Genomic DNA, 19612 nt, shown 5'->3' on the forward strand with positions numbered 1-19612 from the left:
TGCTTTCGTGCTTGCTGTTTAACATCGCCTTAGATGGTGTAATAAGTAAAGCGGTGATAAACACAAGTGGCACGATTTCCACGAAGTCCGTTGGTTTCGCCCATGATGTCGAAATCGATATTATAGCTCGTAAATTTGAGATGATGGCGGAACCGTACATCTGATTGAAGAGTGAAGCCAGGCGAAGCAGATTAGTCATTAATGTGTCGAAAACAAAGTACATGATGGCAAAGGATTCTATGGAAGATTTAACGCGCCCGGCACCCCGAGGCGGTTGAAGAATTCGTGTACTTGGGCTCACTGGTGACCGCCGACAACGACACCAGCAGAGAAATTCAGAGGCGCATTGTTGCAGGAAATCGTGCTTACTTTGGACTCCGCAGAACTCTACGATCGAATAAAGTTCGCCGTAACACGAAGTTAATCATCTACAAAACGCTGATTAGACCGATGGTCATCTATGGGCACGAAGCATGGACTCTACATGCAGAGGACCAACGCGCCCTTGTAATTGTCGAACGGATGGTTTTGCGTATCATCTACGGCGGAGTGCACATGGAAGGTAGGACTTGGAGAAGACGAATGAACCACGAACTACGTCAGCTGCTGAGAGAACCAACCATCGTTCAGACCGCGAAAATCGGGAGGCTACTGTGGGCTGGTCACGTCATCACGATGTCGTATAGCAACCCGATAAAAATGGTTCTCGAGTGCCGTCTGACCGGTACAAGAAAATGTGGTGCGCAGCGGGCCAAGTGGGTCGATCAAGTGGAGGACGATTTGCGGACCATTCGCAGAGTTCGGAGCTGGAGCCATGGACCGAGTAGAATGAAGACAATTCCTACGTACAGCAGAGGACACTCAGACCTTAGTCTGACCGGTGAGGTAAGTGTTTTGTAGTGACCGATATCCCCGCAAATTTCCAGAACGATCTAAGTTAGCGAGCAGAGGCTATAAGGAACCGAATAAACTGTGTTCCAAAAACAACCGTTTTGACCCATTTTATAATGCATGGTGATTCACCATTCACCATTGGTGAATGTCAACAACTACTGATACTGAATGATAACTTACCTTATTTGACCAGCTAGTAGTGGATTGATGGCGTACAACCAATCATGCACCTCCTTATCACCAAGCGTTTGTAGCAAGTAGCCGCGGTGCTTTGTGACGACGCTTTTTAAAAAAAAAAACAATATTGAATCAGCATCATATGCACGAAAAAACCCCACCCTCACTCACCTAAATGTGTTAGGCACCTTCACCATCGCCGCTTGGTCCTCGCTGCACTCCACTTGTGCGGTCGCCAGATTCAGAACCGCTCGCTCGACCGGATCCTTATCCGAGCGGAAGATAAACACGTACGGGCGGCGCACTGTGACCCATCGTTTCTTCCAACCGGATCCGCCGTGTTCCAGTACGTTTAGGTAGCCCTTCCGTGCCACAACGGGACTCACCCGGATCTCTTCCAGTTCCGGCACGTACAATCGCAGAGAAACTTCCTGCGATTGCGGTACCGGTGCAGGGGCTTCCCATCCGTTGGGTATGTCTACCCGGTCCGGTGAGCACAACTCAATGGAATTACCCGATATGTAGCTGGCGTTCATATCAGCACAACCTTCGTCGCCAGGGGAGGCATCCACGGCAAGCTGATTGCTGGTCTCGCTCGGATCACCCTTGACACCGATGCGGCCCTGGATGAGTTTGACACACTTCCAAACCAGTTCCGTTTCACGCGGGGTAAGTTCTCGTTCAGGGAGGGTCGGCGTTTGCTGATCTTTGACCGGGGTCTGCGGAGAAGGCGGAATGACCATGTGTACCGGTGAAGCACTCGCTCGCTGTGCCAAATTGCAAACGTCCTTCTCGGTTTTGGTGGTCGGATTCGGCGTGGTGTCCATTCCGAGACGTTCGCGAAGCATCAGCAAATGTCGAACCCGGCCGACCTCTTCCAGGCGGGTCAGTTTCTCCAGTTCCCATTGGTGATCGAAGATCAACGAATCTCCACGTGGGCGCCAACCATGCAGGTTCTCCTCACCCCGAACGTATGTAGAACTCGTGTCCAGCACGCGCCGTTGACGTCGTTGAACTCCTGATTGTGATGAAAAAGGTTATTTTTAGGATTCAGAATAACTCAAGTAAGTTTGTAAGTAAAGTTGTTTAAGAAAAGTGCCAAGAAATGGTCTTGAACTAGTAGCGTTAGAAGAACTCAGTGAGCCAAACCAGCGGTTCAAACTTCAACTTATATTACAAGTTAAGGGTATGCGATATGAAGTGTTTTCATGTAGATACAAGAAAAGCATGAAATGAAACGGCACAAGTCAAACTTTTTAGGCGAGGATGCAAGCAGTTGTGCCAGTAAAGATAAAGGAAGATGATTTTATTTTTTCGATATTCGGAGAAAAAAAAAGCTGCAGCTGACTTTAACGAACATCGTAACTACCTTACACGGAGAAACGAAAGTACCCAAAAGTGAGTTCGTTCCACCCAACTTCGAGGTTGCATGCGGGAAGTTAATTTTGAGTTGATAGAGTCAATGTTGAGGCATTTAGGCGTATACGGCCAAAGTACCTAACGTCAAAGTTCTTTTTACTCAACCGTCAGTTAAAATTACTCAACTTTCGGTACTATCCCAAGTAACCAAAAGTTCAGATAAAAGGGTACTTTATAAGCTAAGCAGCTTGTTCGAGGTTGCTCATTAGCCTTCTAAGCAGCTTCATTTTTAAGTAATTTTGGAACTTGAAAGTTCACATAAGCACACTGGATAGCCTTCTAAGCAGCTTCTGACAGAACTTTGACAAAATTCATGCACACAGATCGAAAAAAGAATGTAAAATTCTGTGACATATGATGCACATAATTGGAGCGTGGGATATCACACAAGTTTACATGACATATCATGTAAAGTTCATGAAATATCATGTAAACTTCCATTATATGTCATGTAATTCAGCATGACTCTGAGAGTTTACATGACATATAACACAAATTTACATGATATATCATGTAAACCATCATAACACTAAGTTAACATGACTAAAATGAAGTTTACATGACGTGTAAATCTCATTATTTTTATCTGTGCAGAAACAAAAATGTGTTTTTCAGAATCACAACCCTGTTGTTGATGGTTTGTGATTCATGTCTGGAAATTGCTTCTGATAATTATATTTTCACACATGTCGCTGCTATGTAGATTTGAACTGAATCCTCCTGGGTGATAGCCTGCCGACTTACAGCTGCGCTGCTGAAGACACTTGACAAAGTCAAGCTAACTTCACTACTGTACAAATGTGAAAAAACTAGCCGCCGACAGAAAATCGATTCAAGTTAGACTTAACCAGCTGTTCACTCAATCGCAACTGTAGTACTGTGATAGAGTGTAGGGTTCTCACGCAGCAACTACCGGTTCGAATCCAATGGGCGGCATTTTTTTTTTGCTCAAGCCTAGTATTGATTGATTTGATAAATTTATATTTGTCTTTTATTCGTGTATGCTTGAACAGTTATTTTCTGTAAAAGAAATAAATTTAATCTTCATTGAAACACAATGCTACTGAACTGAACTTCTATGAACTTGAAAGTTCCGACAAAGTTCCGAGTAGCATCATAAGTAGCTTTAAACCCAAGAAACAGAACTAGTTGAACAACAGTTTCTTAAGCTAAAGTTTGCTTAAGAGTGGTTTATTCCACTCTTGTTCAGCAAAAATGTTTGTTGGGAAAGTTCCGCGAAGTACAGATCTCGCAAAGTACAGAACTTGTGACCGAAGTTCCAGAAAGGCTCATCATTAGCCTCTTAAGCAGCCAGAAAGTTCCATTTGGAACTTTATCTGAACTTTGCGGAACTTGAAAGAGCATTTTGTCATGGGAAGCAGAACTATTGGTTACTTGGGGTATCACTAACTCAATTTTGGCTTCCCGCATCGAACTCTTAGAGTTGGGTTGTTTTGCTATTCACTCTTTGACAACAATAATAAGAGCGAATGAAAGAGGATGCAAAAAAAAACTCAAACGTGAGTATAAAAATACCCAAGGAACATTTCAATAAGCAATTGGTCTTCTAGAGGTTTTGAGAACCGTCATAGAACCTAATACCTTTTATTTTAGTTTTATGACGGTTCTAGGAACCTCTTCAAGGCTATTTGAATGAAAAATGTTACTTGGGTACTCAAATTTGGGTTTTCTTGTTTTTCAGTGTAGTAGTCTCGTATCCTGCAAGCGCAAACAAACGCAAAATTCGTATTTGCATAAAGCGTTGATTAGGGTTAGGGCATATGGTTAGCTGACAGCTATAGTAGCTGTACAAATAAATAAATTAGTTTCAAGACAATGAATTAACTGCATCGGCTGTTTTCCTACTATCCGCATCGACCAATGTGGCGCTAGCTTCTATGCGCGAAAAATCGCTAAAAGTCGCAAAAATATTGTATGGCGAATAGCATCTAAGGGCAAATTTATTGAAGTGGAATACATTATTCGAAAAAATATTTGGTAGTGGTTGTGCACAATGGTGACTACTATTAAACCTACCAAATATTTTTTTCGGTAAAAGCTTTCTATTTCAAGTAATTCAAGTTTAGATGCTTTTCACCATACAAAATAAAATGGATTTACTCCTGCTGATCAACTGTGGGTGTGTGCCAAGCGGGTAGTCCATTGAGCAGTCGTAGTGGGTGGCTTTGTAGAAGACTCAACTGTACCAAATGTTGTACATTTAGCTGTCCAATAAACTTCCATGATAACAAATGAATCGATATCGCACACCCTTGCAAAGAAAATGTGAGCTTGATCTTGAGCTTGCAAAGAGAATGTGTAACAAAAAGTACCTATCGCGATTTGGCAATAAAAAACATTACATGAAAATCAAAATTCAAAGCAAAAACCCTCTAAAAATAAAACTGTGCGAAGCGTATTTTTTATTGCAATAGTAGCTCTCTACACACTAGCACATTTCTACCTGGACTACCTGCTTCGGAAGCTCTCCGCAGTGACAATTCGTAGACGCCGGACAGCCGATTCGCCTCCGGATTCCGGTACTGGCCCGAGAAGAGATGCTTGAGCGAACGGGGACCGGTGCGTGCATCCCGACCGTAGATGATCATGCTTAGGTCCTTGGTGATGATAGCCGGACGGGCGCAGTTTTCGAGCTGGTGGAAAGATAGATCCAATTCAATTCATAAAATATAACATAGATCTCATCACTTTAGTTGAAATTACCTCTAGATATGCACTTAGCGTGATAAAGATCTGTTCGCCGGTTTGTGTGACACGATTGAGCAATGCCGAATTGTGTAAGCTGGAATCCCAGGCAGCTTCGAAGCGGAAGAATGATCGATCATCGCCAGGAACTTCAAGCACTTCTCCAGGGAACAATCCCAGCGACAGTACGCAAGAATCAGAATCGTCCAGCTCATCTGCCGGTTCCGGTTGATTGCGAATACGTCCCACAACCAGTTCCCGAATGTCTTTCCATTTCACTTCAGCCGTTGGTTCATGCACGATGGTTATTCTTATCCGACGCTGAATACCCTGATGCAAAAGGTACAGACCCCGGCACGGTAGATCATCGCTATGGTCAACAACTGCCGGTACGTATTCGCCGTTTGGAGCCAGCTCACATATTTCGAACCAAACCAGCACATCATGCTTGGCTAATACTGTAGACGAGGGAGGACACGGCAAGGGGCCGAACTTGGGACTCCGCACTGGTTGACTGATAGGAATGCTCGGAGGCAACATGCGACGCGGAGGCGGACGCGTAATCTGGCAATCTTGCTTGGCGTCCTTGTGCAGCGGATGATTCTGATAGTGACCAAATACCTTGAATACGATTGGCTGTGTCTTCAAATACTCGATGAACGACTTCGTAACAGGAACAGTTATCTGTTGAAGTAATATGGAAAGGTGTAAGAAGGATGTACTGCAGAGACTTCAACTACAATGAAAGTTGTAAGCGACGAACCCAAATTTCAAAAAATGATAATAAAAATTGAAACAAATATTTAATTACATAGCTTAGTGAATCTCATAACCATCATCAATTTTAAGAAGTTTATGAGTTATACAACAGACACAAATTTTACGCTAATACATAGAAAAGCATAGAAATACATTTGTACTTACATTCTGTACATGATAAAATCCGAGAGGTGCTCCAGAGCCTGAATTCTTGACCGGTTCTGTTGAGAATGCTTCCTCGTGACGATGCAAAAAGCTGTGAACGTTCAGTTTTATTAATAAACAAAACACACTAGTTGATTCAAATCGAACTCACTTGAACTGACAGAAGATATCCGCATATTCTGCCGCAATTCCAGTAGCCTGCAAAACCGTAACCCGGAAGGTAAACTCTTTACCCGGCTGCAGATGCTCTCCCGGCTCGTGTTCATTAGACTCATGCAGCTCTGAAGCTACACTCGAATCACCCCGACCCGAGTCAGCATCCTCCTGTTCCAATTCCTCCAGTTTCATGATGTCATTCGAGCCCTCAATGTACTTCTCATCCTTGTCGTGGATGGTACGAATCTTCGGTACCTTGTGGCCACCGTTCTGCTCCTCGTCGAATACAATTCGGGCCGACTGTTTTACGCCGTTGTTGAAGTCAGCGTTCTCTTCGTCCATAACCGGTTGAACGGCCACCCTCAGGTAGCCTCGTACATCACCACGCTCATTGACGATCGCCACCTTATGCACCAACGGAACCGGATACAGCAAGTTGCTCAGATACACAAAGGATCTGTTGATGGGCAGAATCGAATTGAAATTCATAGAAAATTTACCTAGGATCTAATCATACCTTCCAACCATACGGAACCACGGGAACCGATCGTAGAACGGATCTCCACCGGTGAGGCTTTCCACGTTGTAGTCCGGCGATGTTGGGCTGAGTTCTGCCTCGTTATGGTACATTTCACGCATGAGCTCCAAACGTTGCCTAGAATGGTGGGGGAAATCATATTCGCGCGTTATTTCCTGACATTAGTTGAGACAAATGTTTCCATTATCCATATTTGAGTAAAAGCTTAGCTACACTGATAAAAGAAGGGTTGCGGAAACTCAATATTTAGCCACATCCAGAATAGACGACGTTTATTAAAAAGCATTGCATATCATAGAGACAATATTTGTTGGGATTTCCATTCAATATCATCTTTTTTGTAAAGGCGCTCAGCTTCATTAGAGAACAGTAGGCAATCGCGAATTCAATGCGGCTAACCAGTGAACCAAAGCAATGGTGCAATATGTGCACTACTACACATCTCGTGCAGACGCATTATCCTCAAAGGCGTGGGTGGGTGTGGTGTGTATGTGTGTGACTGTGTTCAAATTTTGCAGAATGCACGTTTCCAAGCTCGGAATTTTCGCTGTAATAGTGTTGTCAGTGTATGATCGTCTATGTGAACTTAACAAGATCAACTTTTGGTTTTTAAGTTTTGAAATTACTTTCATACGCGATACCATTTATGTAGATTACATTGAATGGAAATGGATAAGATGAGAAAATGCACGGTGATACATACCGGTAAAAAAAACAAAATGGGAAACGATAAAAAAAGTAAAAAAAAACAAATATGCATATTATTAAATTTAAATAAAAAAATATTTTCAATAAATTACGTAAAGCTTTGCACGGTAAAGGCTACGTAACGCGTAATACAGAACTCATTGAGGTTATAAGCCTTTTCCCAGCAACTGCTATCTCTACCTCCTCGAGGCTCCGGAACAGTGAACAACCTTGCGCCAGTTCGAGTAACCAACCCTGGTGGGAATTTTGGTCGTATGCTAACAGGAAAAGGGGGTTGGCTTTTGCAAGTCTGAGCTTCCGTTTTCAAGAAGGAGCGGCTCACAACAGCTATTCAACGTCCGAGTGTCAGTGAACGACTTAAGCTGAACTGTGCATTCTGGTCCGTCGCAAAGTTAGGGGTTGGTGTCAGGCCTTACGAGGTAGCCGTGAAACCAACAAGCAGTGAACACGCGAAGAAATCCGTTCTGATCAAGGTTCTGATAAACGTGTACAAACAAACGTAAATATGAGAACAAGCAAATACACACCGTGAACTGGAACTAGTTTCAGCTGTCAATAGGGGCGTTCTAGAAACCGTGATATCTAGTTCACGGTGTATATTTCTTATTGTTGTTATCGTTGCTATGCATAGTTCCCGTTTGTTCCCGTTGCCGTGACTGAGAGTGCACGTATTTCGGAACGGATTTTTTTGCGTGAATAAGAAACAAGACAAGAGTACGAACAGGGCCCATATAGCCGAGGCGGTAAACGCACGGGTATTCAGCATGACCATGCTGAGGGTGACGGGTTCGATTCCCGGTCGGTCCAGGATCTTTTCGTAAAGGAAATTTCCTTGACTTCCTTGGGCATAGAGTATCTTCGTGCCTGCCACACGATATACACATGCAAAATGGTCATTGGCAGAGGAAGCTCTCAGTTAATAACTGTGGAAGTGCTCATAGAACACTAAGCTGAGAAGCAGGCTTTGTCCCAGTGAGGACGTTACGCCAAGAAGAAGAAGAAGAACAAGAGTACGAACCAGATCCAATGGCAACGACCCACGCTACAGAAGAGGAATTGACAATGGAAATTCAATACGTGAACCGGCAGAACTTTCAATTTCTTCGGCAGCATCTACAATCTGCATACTCGCCGATGTAATGAAGGACTACCTGGTATAGTGAAGCTGCATCTAAATCGTACGTAATAAACAATGTACCGTACCGACGGCAGCGCCGCCTTGGTTCGACCTAGGGCGGCTGACACAACCGCATTCAGCGTACGCCCAGAATCTCGAGACAGCATTGCGAGACTGTTTACTGGAGAGGTCAACCCCGAGTAGAGGAAAATAGCTATATAATAGCATATTTTGATATAGAGATCAAAAAGTGATATGGGTTTGATTGACATCATCATCAAATCATATTTAGATTTTGTAAGATCTAATCAATAGCAGCGAGCTATTCGTATGATCTTGAAATATCAAATTTTTCAGATATTATTTTCAGATCCTTTATCTCTTATATCAATCAAACCAATATCATGTTTTGATCGTCAGTATTTTACCTCTACCTGGGACTGGAGAGACATTGGCGTAGCTAGAGGGAAGGTTATGGGTATTTTTTCTCGTGCATTGTTTCTTCTGGAGCTTATATTTTTTTTGTTAATATCTACAAAACTATCGTAACAAATCATCGCTGAACTCTTTAAAAAATACGAACTCCTTTTTGGACTAACCCAGAATTTTCTTCATGATTTCCTTCAAAATGTTCTTTAGTGAAACATAGTGTAAACCCGTCCGAAGATTTTTTGAAAATTTCTACATAATGTCTTCCATGATTAGCTTGAGTGCTTTCAGTGATTAATCATTAATTTTGTCTATGCTTATTAGCAATCTTGGAATATCCTGGATCTCTATTCCTCTAAGAATAAACCTTCAGTTGTATCGTTTCGAGTACATCCTTGCCGGAATTCCCCTAAAGACAGTTTTACATACTCCTACACTGCATAGCGAGGGCAAACCCTAGGTAAATTCCTGAAGGATCTCCTGTAGATGTTTAAGTTTAAAGTAAGTCACAGTGACTGTGAAAGAATCATGTATTCCTAAAGGAATCGCAGGATGCATTTATGAAGAAACTCCTTTGCGGGAGCTGCAGGGGAACTCTTGAGAGAATTCATGGATTGATTCTTGAATTAATCTGTGGATGAACTCCTTAAGGATTTCTCGGAGAAAATTGTGAAAGAATTCCTGGAATTTCCGGACTCTTGTATCCCTCTAAAATTATCTTAAAGAATTCCAATACAAATCGCTGGAGGAATTTCTCTAGGAATCATTCAAGTTATTTAAAACATCTTCAGGTAATCCTGGAAAAGTTTTTGGGTGTATTGGGTGTATTTCTGACCCCTGAATAAATTTTTGAAAAGATCCCGAGAGGAATTTCTGAAGGAATCACTACAAGAATTTCTGGAGCAATCCCTGTAAAAGCTCCCATAGAAATCCTTGGAGTAATCCCTAGAGAAATGCCTAGAGGAATTCCTGCAAATATATTTGGAGTAAACTCTGTAGAAATCACTAGAGGAGTTTCTGAAAGCATGCCTGGAGCAATCCCTGTATGAATTCCAGAAGGAATCCTTAGAGCAATTATGGGAGGATTCCCTGGAGAAAAACCTAATGAATTCTCTTGATGAATTTTTGGAGGAATCCGCAGACACGTTTCTGGAGGAATCATTGGAGGAATTTTTGGACAAATTTCAGGAAGAAATCTCTTAAGCAATTCCTGGGGGAATCTCTGGAGGAACTTCTGGACAAATTGCTGACGGAATCCCTGGAGAAATTGTTGGAAAGATTTCTGAAAGTATATTTTGCGGAATTCCTGGAGAAATCGCTAGATGAATTTTTGTAGAAATCCCTGAAGGAATTTCTGAAAAAATAACTGAAGGATTTCCTGGAGGCATCGCAGCAATTCCTGGACGAATGCCTTTAGCAATCCCTGAATGAATTCATAGATGAATTCCTGGTGGAATCTCTAGAGGAATTCTGGGAGGGACCTCTGAAAGAATTCCCGGAGCATCGTGCAGAAATATCTGGAGGAATCGCTAGAGGAATTTCGAAAGAAATTCTCTGGAATCTCTGGAGGACAAATTCCTGGAGGAAACCCTGGAAAAATTCCTGGAGGAATCCCTGGAAAATTCCTGGTAGAATTCCTGAAGTAATTCCTTGGGTGATTCCTGGAGGAAATCTGGGTTGGATTCCTGGAGGAGTCCCTGGGGGAAAACCTGGAGAAACTCTTGGAGGAACTTCAGGAAGAACTTCTGGAGAAATTCCTGGAGGAATAGTTGGAATAATTCCTAGATATATAGGAACCCAGGAGGATTTCCTGTATAACTTGACGTAGTAATTTCTGATGGAATTCCTGGAGGGATTTCTGAAGGTAATCCTGCAGAAATCTCCGAATGAAATCGGAGGAATCTCTACAGAAATCTCTGAAGGAACTCTTGGAGGAATGCATGAAGATACTCCTGAGAGAATGCCTGGATGAACCCTGGAAAAAATCTTGGAGACATGACTCACTTCTATGAGAAATCTCTAGAGCAATTCTTGGAGGAATTTCTGCATAAATTCCATGAGGAATCTCTGATGAAACCCCTAGAGAAAATCCTTGGAGGTATTTCTGAAGGGTTTCCTTGCAGAATCTGGAACACTTTCAGGAGGAATCTCTGGAGGAATTCTGGGAGAAACCCCTAGAGTAATTCCTTGAGGTATTTCTAGAGGAATAACTGGAGGAATCTGTGCAGGAATTTCTGGAAGAATCTCTAGAGAAATTCCTGGACGAATCCCTGTAGGATTTTTCAGAGAAATCCTGGAAGAATTCCTGTAGAAATTTCTGAAGGAATCCCTTGAAAAATTCCTGGAGGAATCACAGGAGTAAGAATCCAGGGGGAATTCCAGGAGGAGTTTCTGGAGAAATTCCAGGAGGTAAGGTACCCCGGGGCAAATGGGACCTAAAAAAATGCTATGTAGTTTGGTTTTATCAAGCCAAAAAACTCTAAACATAAATAATTTTATAATTCTAATGGTTCTAAAAGACAATGTTGGTATATTTCTTCTTATTAAAGGGCATTAGAACTATTTCAAATTTTTAAAATTGTGTATAATATGCATATAATGAAAAGTGGAGCAGATCTTCATTTACACCGTATCACGGGGCAAGTTGGACCCATTCGGAATTTTTGTACAAATGGCTGAATATAGTTGCTGCATATATGTAAGGTAGCATAAATTAAAAATATCTTATGCGAATAACTATGTTCAGCAATTTATGTTGGGAAAGTTTTGTGGTATCGTGCATAAATTACGTAACACATATAACAACGAATCACTGAGAAAAAAAAATGATTTAACTCTAGCAGCTCGTGCAAAACAAATTGATTTTGTTTATACAAAAAGCGCCCTAAGGTTCAATGCCGAAAGATTTCCAAACTTACTTTTCATATTGCGTAGTTGATGAATCTCACCTAAAGATTTTTCAAGGTTTACAGTTGTTTTGTTTTCCCTTACATATTTTTACGATCATTAAATAAAGATTTTAATAAACGTGAACTTCGAATAAGTCGTTTTCCAATTTTTCATACTTTATGGCCCAATCAAATGCGACTATAACCAAAAAGAAATTCCAAATGCGTTTTTCTCGTGTTTTTCTATTGTAAATGTGTGACATTTATGCGTCCGAGGGCAGTGTACCAGTTCCTGAAAGATTCCTTGGAGGTATTGAACAAACCCCAGGAGGAATTTCGAAAGCAATCACAAGACGAGTTTTTAAGGGAATCTCTAAACAGTTCCTGGAGGAAGTCATAGAAAAATTCCTCGAGGAGTTTCTAAAAGAATTCCAGGAGGAATCCCTGAAGGCATCCCAAGAAGAGTTCTTCGAGGTCTTTTAAAAATAATCCCTGTTCCTAAGTTATTTCTGAAAGAAGTGCAGAAGGAATTCCCGGTTGAATCCAGGCTTGATAATCCTCCTCGAAATCAAAAGAGTTTTGCAACATGCTCTAGAGCGGTGTTTTGCTTTTGCCTCGTCGCGAGGGAGCGAACGAACTCCAAACAGAGAGGCAAAAAAAACTGAGTGAGCAAGAGGGGAACGAAAAAAGAGCTGATGAAGTTTTCGGGTTTTTGAGTGCGATTTTCGCCTCGAGAGTCTTTCTTTGTATGGGAGTGGAACTCGCGAGAGCTTTTTGAGTGTGAGTGGACGTGAGAAACACAACAAACAATTATGAGTGTTGGACGAACTCCTCGCTGCGCGGCAAGCTCACGCTCGATGCTATTGAGGATTTGCGTTGTGATTTCTGAGTTTTATTTTACCTCCTCAGAAAATCGCCGAAATCGCTTACTCATTTTCTCGCGAGGGAGTTTCTGTCAAGCCTGGTTGAATCCCTGGATGAATTCTTGGAGGAATTTCTGGAGAAGGACCATGAGGAATCCCGCAAGCAATTCCTTAGGGAATCTCTGGAGAGCTGTCTTAGCGAATTCCTGTAAGAATTGTAGATATCCTTGGATAAAATAATCTGAAGAAATCCGTGTCTACAGAAATTCCTGAACAAATTATTGAAGGAATACTTGGATGGACTGCCAAAGGTTTTTTTTTGTACAACATTTTCAAAAAATTCCTGGATTAATTTTTGAATAATCTCTAGTAAGATTTTCTGAAAAAAGTTGTGGAAGACACTGTTGCAGAAATACTTCAAATAATTCCAGATGGAATTTTTGGAGCCATCTCTAGCCGAATTCTGGAAGGAGTACATGAAGAAATCCCTGAAGATATCTTTGAAAGAATATCTGCAGAAATACATTAGAAGATCTCTGGAGAAATTCCTGAAAGCAGGTTTGTCCGCACCGTCAGCTATGCGGCGCTATGGTAAGGTTTGTTGACAGTTCGACATTTAGGATATTCCAACATTCTTCTATCTGATAAGATGAAAAGATTTCTAATTGACACTGCAAATTTTGTTTGCTGATATTCAGCAAACTTTGCTGATTTTTTTGTGCTGTTTGCATTCAGCAATACCAATTTACTGAGTATCAGTAATGATTTTCAAATTGCTGAACCATCCAACAATTTTGCCAGTTGATCAGCACAACGTTGCTGAAATTCATCAAAAATTTTGCTGAAATTCAGGAATTTATTTTGTTTTTTTTTGTGCTAGAAGCATAAAAAAATGGTGTGTATGATGATATTGAAGGTGTAAATCCAAAGAGCAGATTTTTCATGCGCTTAGTGCTGACAAGCCTGCCTGAAAGAAATCTCGAAAAACGCGCTGAAACAATTTTTACTGGAGGAATCTCCAGGAAAAAGATGTTCCAGGATAAATCCCCGAAGAAAATTTCTTTAATGTCTGGTGAAATTCTAAATGAATTCCTGAATGAATCTCTCGAGGAATACATGCAGCAAGCTATGGAAATTTCATGGAAGAATTGTTCATACTCACATAGTTTACGAAACATAATCTCCGGAGGAACCTGCCACATACTGTATACTGGGGTACACAACTATAACCCATTTTTTGCAGCTCTATGTATTGACTTTAGCGGTATAGTGTCTTAGAAGATTTTGTTCTGTATACTGAACTCTTTATTTTGGGATTTTCACTTTTGTGATTAATCCACCTAAAAGTGCGGCAGAAATTCACTTTTTTTTTCAAAAATGAAGATAGAGTGTTGGTGTCTTCTGCAAAGTTGTAGAAATATGTATTGTTAGAAAGTTTGCCGAACAAACTATTACCTCATTTTCTTGACTATAAGAGATATGTGTCGTTTTTTGTGAACGACCCCTCAAAATAGATTTTTCGTTATACGTTTTTCTGGGGATTTAATTTTCGTGTGTTCTACAAAATTGTTCTTTGTTATGAAATACACCTCCTTCTGCTTTTTAATCATTGGAATAACGGTCCAGGTGGAACAGAGCCTGCATCTCAACTGGAAAAAACGTAAATAGATTTTTTTAATGAGCCCTTGGAGAAATCCCTGGTGGAATCATGGAACGAATATTATAGAAATACCTGGAATGATAATAGGTCTCCTCCAGAATTTATTGAAGGAATTCCCCTTGCAATAACAACCACTAACGTAGGCAGCCTTTTGTTTTTTTTTGTTAATTCTTTTTGATAAATACTAAGAAAAGTGGGATGATGGAGAGGGCTAATCCCTCTCTTCCACCTGTCTCTGTCTTGTGCTTATTTAGGAGAGTGAGAAGCATGCCAAAGCTAGTATCTACAGCTGAGATTCCTTCGAAATTTACTGCTATGATTCCTTCAAGGATTTCTACGAGGATTACTACAAAAATGTTCTTAGAATGTTCCCAGTAATTCAAATCACATTGATATTATTTTAGAAATTCTTACTGGTATTACTGGTATCTTCAGGAATATTGTTGGGATTTATTTATAAATTTCTGGTAGAAACCATCAGGAACTTTTGCTGTGATTACGCAGGTATCTCTCGCTGCAGATCAAGCCCGTGTGCAAGGGGGGGGGGGGGGGTTGGGTGTTAAACCCCTCCCTTTATCCCAGTTTCGTACACTAGGCGCCCCTCCGCCTTTTACCGAAAATGGCAAAAACCCCTCCCTTTCCGCCTTGTCTGTGCACGGCCTTGCTGCAGATCATCCTGGAGTTCTCTCAGCTGAAAATGCTTGAGAAACCCTAGCAGTAATTTCTGGAGAAGTCGTAGTAGTAATATCTGTTGCTATTCTAAGACATAGTCCTGAAGGAATTCTTTAAGAATTCTCTGGAGACATAGCAAGAGGATTTTATATAGGACCCCTTAGATAAATCTCTGGAGGAATCTTTGCAAGGATATGTAAAGGAACTATTGCAGACACCTTTGAAGCAATCCCAACAAGAATATTTAAAATAATCCCAACAGGCATTTGTTGAAGAATCCCAAGATAATGTTTTCATAAATTTCTCTTGGATTGTCTCCGGAATGCCTGTTGGGTTCCTCTAGGAATTGCTACTGGGGTTGCTGATACCATCCAGGATTCTTCCAGGGAGTCCACTTGAAGTTCCTCCAGGAATTCTTCTTGTGATTTGTCAAGTGATTTCTCCAAGTATTTTTTCATGAATTCCTCCACGGATTTTTCTAATAAATCCTGCAATAGTTCTTCCAGTGATTTTTCTATAGATACTTTCAGAAATTGCTCTCGAAATTCCTTCATAAATTCCGACTGTAGTTCCAATGATTCCTTTATAATGTATTCTTTAGATTGCTCCTGCAATTTTTGCAAGGGTACTTCCAAAAACTCTTCTGGCATTTTCACTAAAAATTCTTACTGGGATTCCTCCAGCGATACAGGTATGGATATCTTTAGAAACGAAGTACTCCTACTAGGAATCCTCTTTAGATTATTTTTGGAACTACTGCTGGGATTGCTACTGGACTGCTGCTGGGATTCTTCTATAAATTTCAGACTGAAATCCTCCAAGATTTTTTCTGAGTTTCCCACCTGCCGGAAATCATCCAGGAATTCCTGGAAAATTCTCAACAGTAATAATTGGAGATGCTGAAAATGCATGAAATTTCTCAAGAATTCGAAAAAAACAGTAGGAGTTTCCTTCAGGAAACTTAGCAGTAATGACTGGAATACAATAAGAAATTCCTAGAGTTATTTTTCACAAATTCACTGAAGGATTCATAGCAGACATTTCTGGAAGAATTACAAAAGATTCCCTTGAGTAATCTCAGGAAAAGTTTTCAGAGACACCCCAGCAGGCTTCCCAAATCTTTTGAGAAATCCTCTTGGAATTCCTCTAGAAATGTCTGATGGGTTCTCCTGGAATTACCAAAAATCACACGAAAATTACCAAAAATCCCCAGAAAAAGATATAACGAAAAAAATATTTTGAGGGGTCGTTCACAAAAAACGACACATATCTCTTATAGTTAAGAAAATTAGGTAATAGTTTGTTCGGCAAACTTTCCAACAATTACATTTTTCTACAACTTTGCAGAAGACACCAACACTCTATCTTCATTTTTGAAAAAAAGTGAATTTCTGCCGCACTTTTAGGTAGATTAATCACAAAAGTGAAAATGCTCAAATAAAGAGTTCAGTATACAGAACAAAATCTTCTAAGACACTATACCGCTAAAGTCAATACATAGAGCTGCAAAAAATGGGTTATGGTTGTGTACCCCAGTATACAGTATGTGGCAGGTTCCTCCGGAGATTATGTCCGCATCCGGTAGTTCCTAAACGATCAAAAACTGTGTGGAAATAATGTTTGGTTGCAGAGGTATAAGTTTTAGTGAAAATAGAGTGAGTTTTATAGCGAATCATATTGGGGTCTCCAGTTAGCCTAGTGGTTAAGGCTACGGATCGCCAATCCGGAGACGGCGGGTTCGATTCCCGTTCCAGTCGGGAAAATTTTCTCGACTCCCTGGGCATAGTGTATCATTGTACTTGCCTCACAATATACAAATTCATGCAATGGCAGGCAAAGAAAGCCCTTCAATTAATAACTGTGGAAGTGCTCTTGGAACACTAAGTTGAAGAGAGGCAGGCCAAGTTCCAATGCGAACGTCGAGCCATTAAGAAGAAGAAGAAGAAGACATATTGGAAAACACTCTGTGTACCGAAAAACAGCCCTTTTTATACGAATCTGACCCAGTGACCCACCGGAATAACTCCGACGTTCTCTGTCCACTTTTACAAACTAGACATATGTACGAGTGTATTGTCAAAAAATTATTCAAATCCGTTGTGTATTCGCTGATCGGCGACATTTTTAGTTCATATGCGCTGACTCAGACCGATACGGGTTAAAGGAATATACTTGGATGGACTGCTAAAGGTTTCTTTTTGTAAAACATTTTTAAGAAATTCCTGGATTAATTTTTGAATAATCTCTAGTAAGGTTTTTGTAAGAAGTAGTGGAAGACACTGTTGCAGAAATATTTCAAATAATTCCAGATGGGATTTTTGGAGCAATCTCTAGCCGAGTACATGGAGAAATCCCTGAAGATATCTTTGAAGGAATATCTGCAGAAATACATTAGAAGATCTCTGGAGAAATTCCTGAAAGCAGATATTCCAGGACAAATCCCCAAAGAAAATTTCTTTAATTTCTGGTGAAATTCTAGATGAATTCCTGAAGGAATCTCTGGAGGAATACATGCAGCAAGCTATGGAAAATTCATGGAAGAATTGTTCATACTCATATAGTTTACGAAACAAGGAACAAATCTAAAACAACATTTTGATTTCTCATCCCAGATCATCATCCGTCGTCTACACGGGCCAACAAACACAAGAAAGAGAAAGATGAAGGTAGGGGCCATTCGCACTCTATTTCATCCCGCTCTTCTCGTGTTTGTTCATGAGAATTAAGAAAAAAGCAGATTACGCCTATGATTGTCTGTTACTTAAAACAAAGAAGTTCAGGGTGAGGAGCGGATCTGGTGTGATGGTTAGAACACTTGACTATCACGCCGAGGACCTGGCATCGAATCCCACTCCCGACAAACTCGCAAAATGTGAGTTCTTCCATCGGAAGGGAAGTAAAGCGTAGGTCCCGAGATGAACTAGCCTAGGGCTAAAAATCTCGTTAATACAGATAAAAAAAGTCCAGGGTAGTTATCAAGCCGCTTCCATCGACGGCCGGTCGACAGCGGTCCAGTGTTGTCGTTTCCTCAATTCAACGGCTATCAAATGCAAAATAAATCCAACAAAATCCATATAACTTCTGCTCTCGAATTTGCCGGGCAAATTGAAATAAAAACTTGTTGGTGTTCCCGAGCAAAAGAGAATAGCAAAATAATAACTACAAAATAACATAATCTGTTTTTATATCTTGTTTTGTTATTATTAGCTTATCAAGGATTTACTTTTCCATAACATGTTTTGTTGGGCAATCTTATTTTGTTATTATCTAGCTATTGATATGCACCCATTAAACAACATTTAAATAACATGTTTTGTTATGGAGTTATTATTGTGATGTTTAAAGTGTACAAATATTTGATAAACAATATCACAACAATGTCAAGTTTTTAAATTGTAACTACAACATTGGAGATTGGCGTCCTTTACAGCATTCCGTACATATTATCTTATTATTCTAATTATTATTCTTGTCAGCCTAATATTTTATGAACACTTCGACAATTATGTCCTGTTTTTTTATCATTTTTTGAATCCAGTTTCATATATGTACACTAAGGTCTTTTTTAACACGGGTAGTTTTTCTGCTTAAACTCGGTCAATTTTGAACCTACCTATCTGATTTTCCGTACACAGGTAGTACTAACCGTGTCTACCTGTGTACAAATTTTCATGTGGATTGGCTCAAAATTGACCGAGTTAAAGCAGAAAAACTACCCGTGTAAAACAAGACCTTAGTGTAGTTGTATCCATTCCAGAAAAATTCAAAATATTGTAATACTTGGTGGATTAGTAGTTCCTTGAAAATAGTTTGACTCTTATGTTATCCGCAATTAAGATAGCTCTATATAAAGGGTGGTCCCAAAAAATTTGCTTTTGGTTTGTTATCAATAACTTTTGAAGATCAAAATTTGTTATTGAAATATTTTCCAAATTCATTGTTATTAAGTTGTTATTGACACAAACAAAACATGTTATTAAATCGGTCTTCCAGGAACATTTTTTTGTTATGATATTTGTTATTTTGCCGCTTATGACACGCAAGTTTTTAACATAATATGTTATGTTAATAACATTAAAATAACTGATTTCATTACTCAGTTATTTTGCCAAAATAACGCATTTTGTTATGCGATTGTTATTCTCTTCTGCTCGGGTTAGCAAAACAAACTAAACAAGAATTAAATAAAAAAATGTGAATACATTTAGTGATTTACGCACACTTAGACCAAATGAACAAATCTGAGTAAATAGTGATTATTAAATCTTAATGTGTTGTATATAAATAAATGTGTGTTGTAAGGGTAACATAATTAAAATAGTCATACGAAAAAAAAAACACCTGTATCCGATATAAGAGTGAATGCAACAGAAAATCAATGGTTGCGAACAAAAAATAAAACATCGAAATACGACTTTTAGCGCGTGACAAAGCTCGCATGTATAATTATGAATAATATGG

The 19612-nt window shown here is 40.1% G+C and overlaps 1 protein-coding gene across 8 annotated transcripts in view; it reads right to left on the reverse strand.

Annotated features, from left to right (window-relative positions):
* Positions 1–19612, reverse strand: part of LOC109418655 (kinesin-like protein unc-104) — a 57513-nt gene that overhangs the window by 12495 nt on the left and 25406 nt on the right. For 5 of the 8 annotated variants that reach the window (XM_062842180.1, XM_062842182.1, XM_062842179.1 and 2 more), the window contains 7 exons: positions 6794–6931; positions 6272–6733; positions 6121–6211; positions 5215–5880; positions 4955–5144; positions 1243–2089; positions 1075–1176 (listed from right to left, as the gene is read on the reverse strand). In XM_062842180.1, coding sequence (XP_062698164.1) covers positions 1075–1176; positions 1243–2089; positions 4955–5144; positions 5215–5880; positions 6121–6211; positions 6272–6733; positions 6794–6931 — 2496 coding nt within the window. The remainder of the gene's footprint in view (positions 1–1074; positions 1177–1242; positions 2090–4954; positions 5145–5214; positions 5881–6120; positions 6212–6271; positions 6734–6793; positions 6932–19612) is intronic. The other 3 variants (XM_029874805.2, XM_062842177.1, XM_062842178.1) reach the window with 2 other exon arrangements.

Source organism: Aedes albopictus, chromosome 3 (genome assembly GCF_035046485.1).
Source record: "Aedes albopictus strain Foshan chromosome 3, AalbF5, whole genome shotgun sequence".
NCBI lineage: Eukaryota > Metazoa > Arthropoda > Insecta > Diptera > Culicidae > Aedes > Aedes albopictus.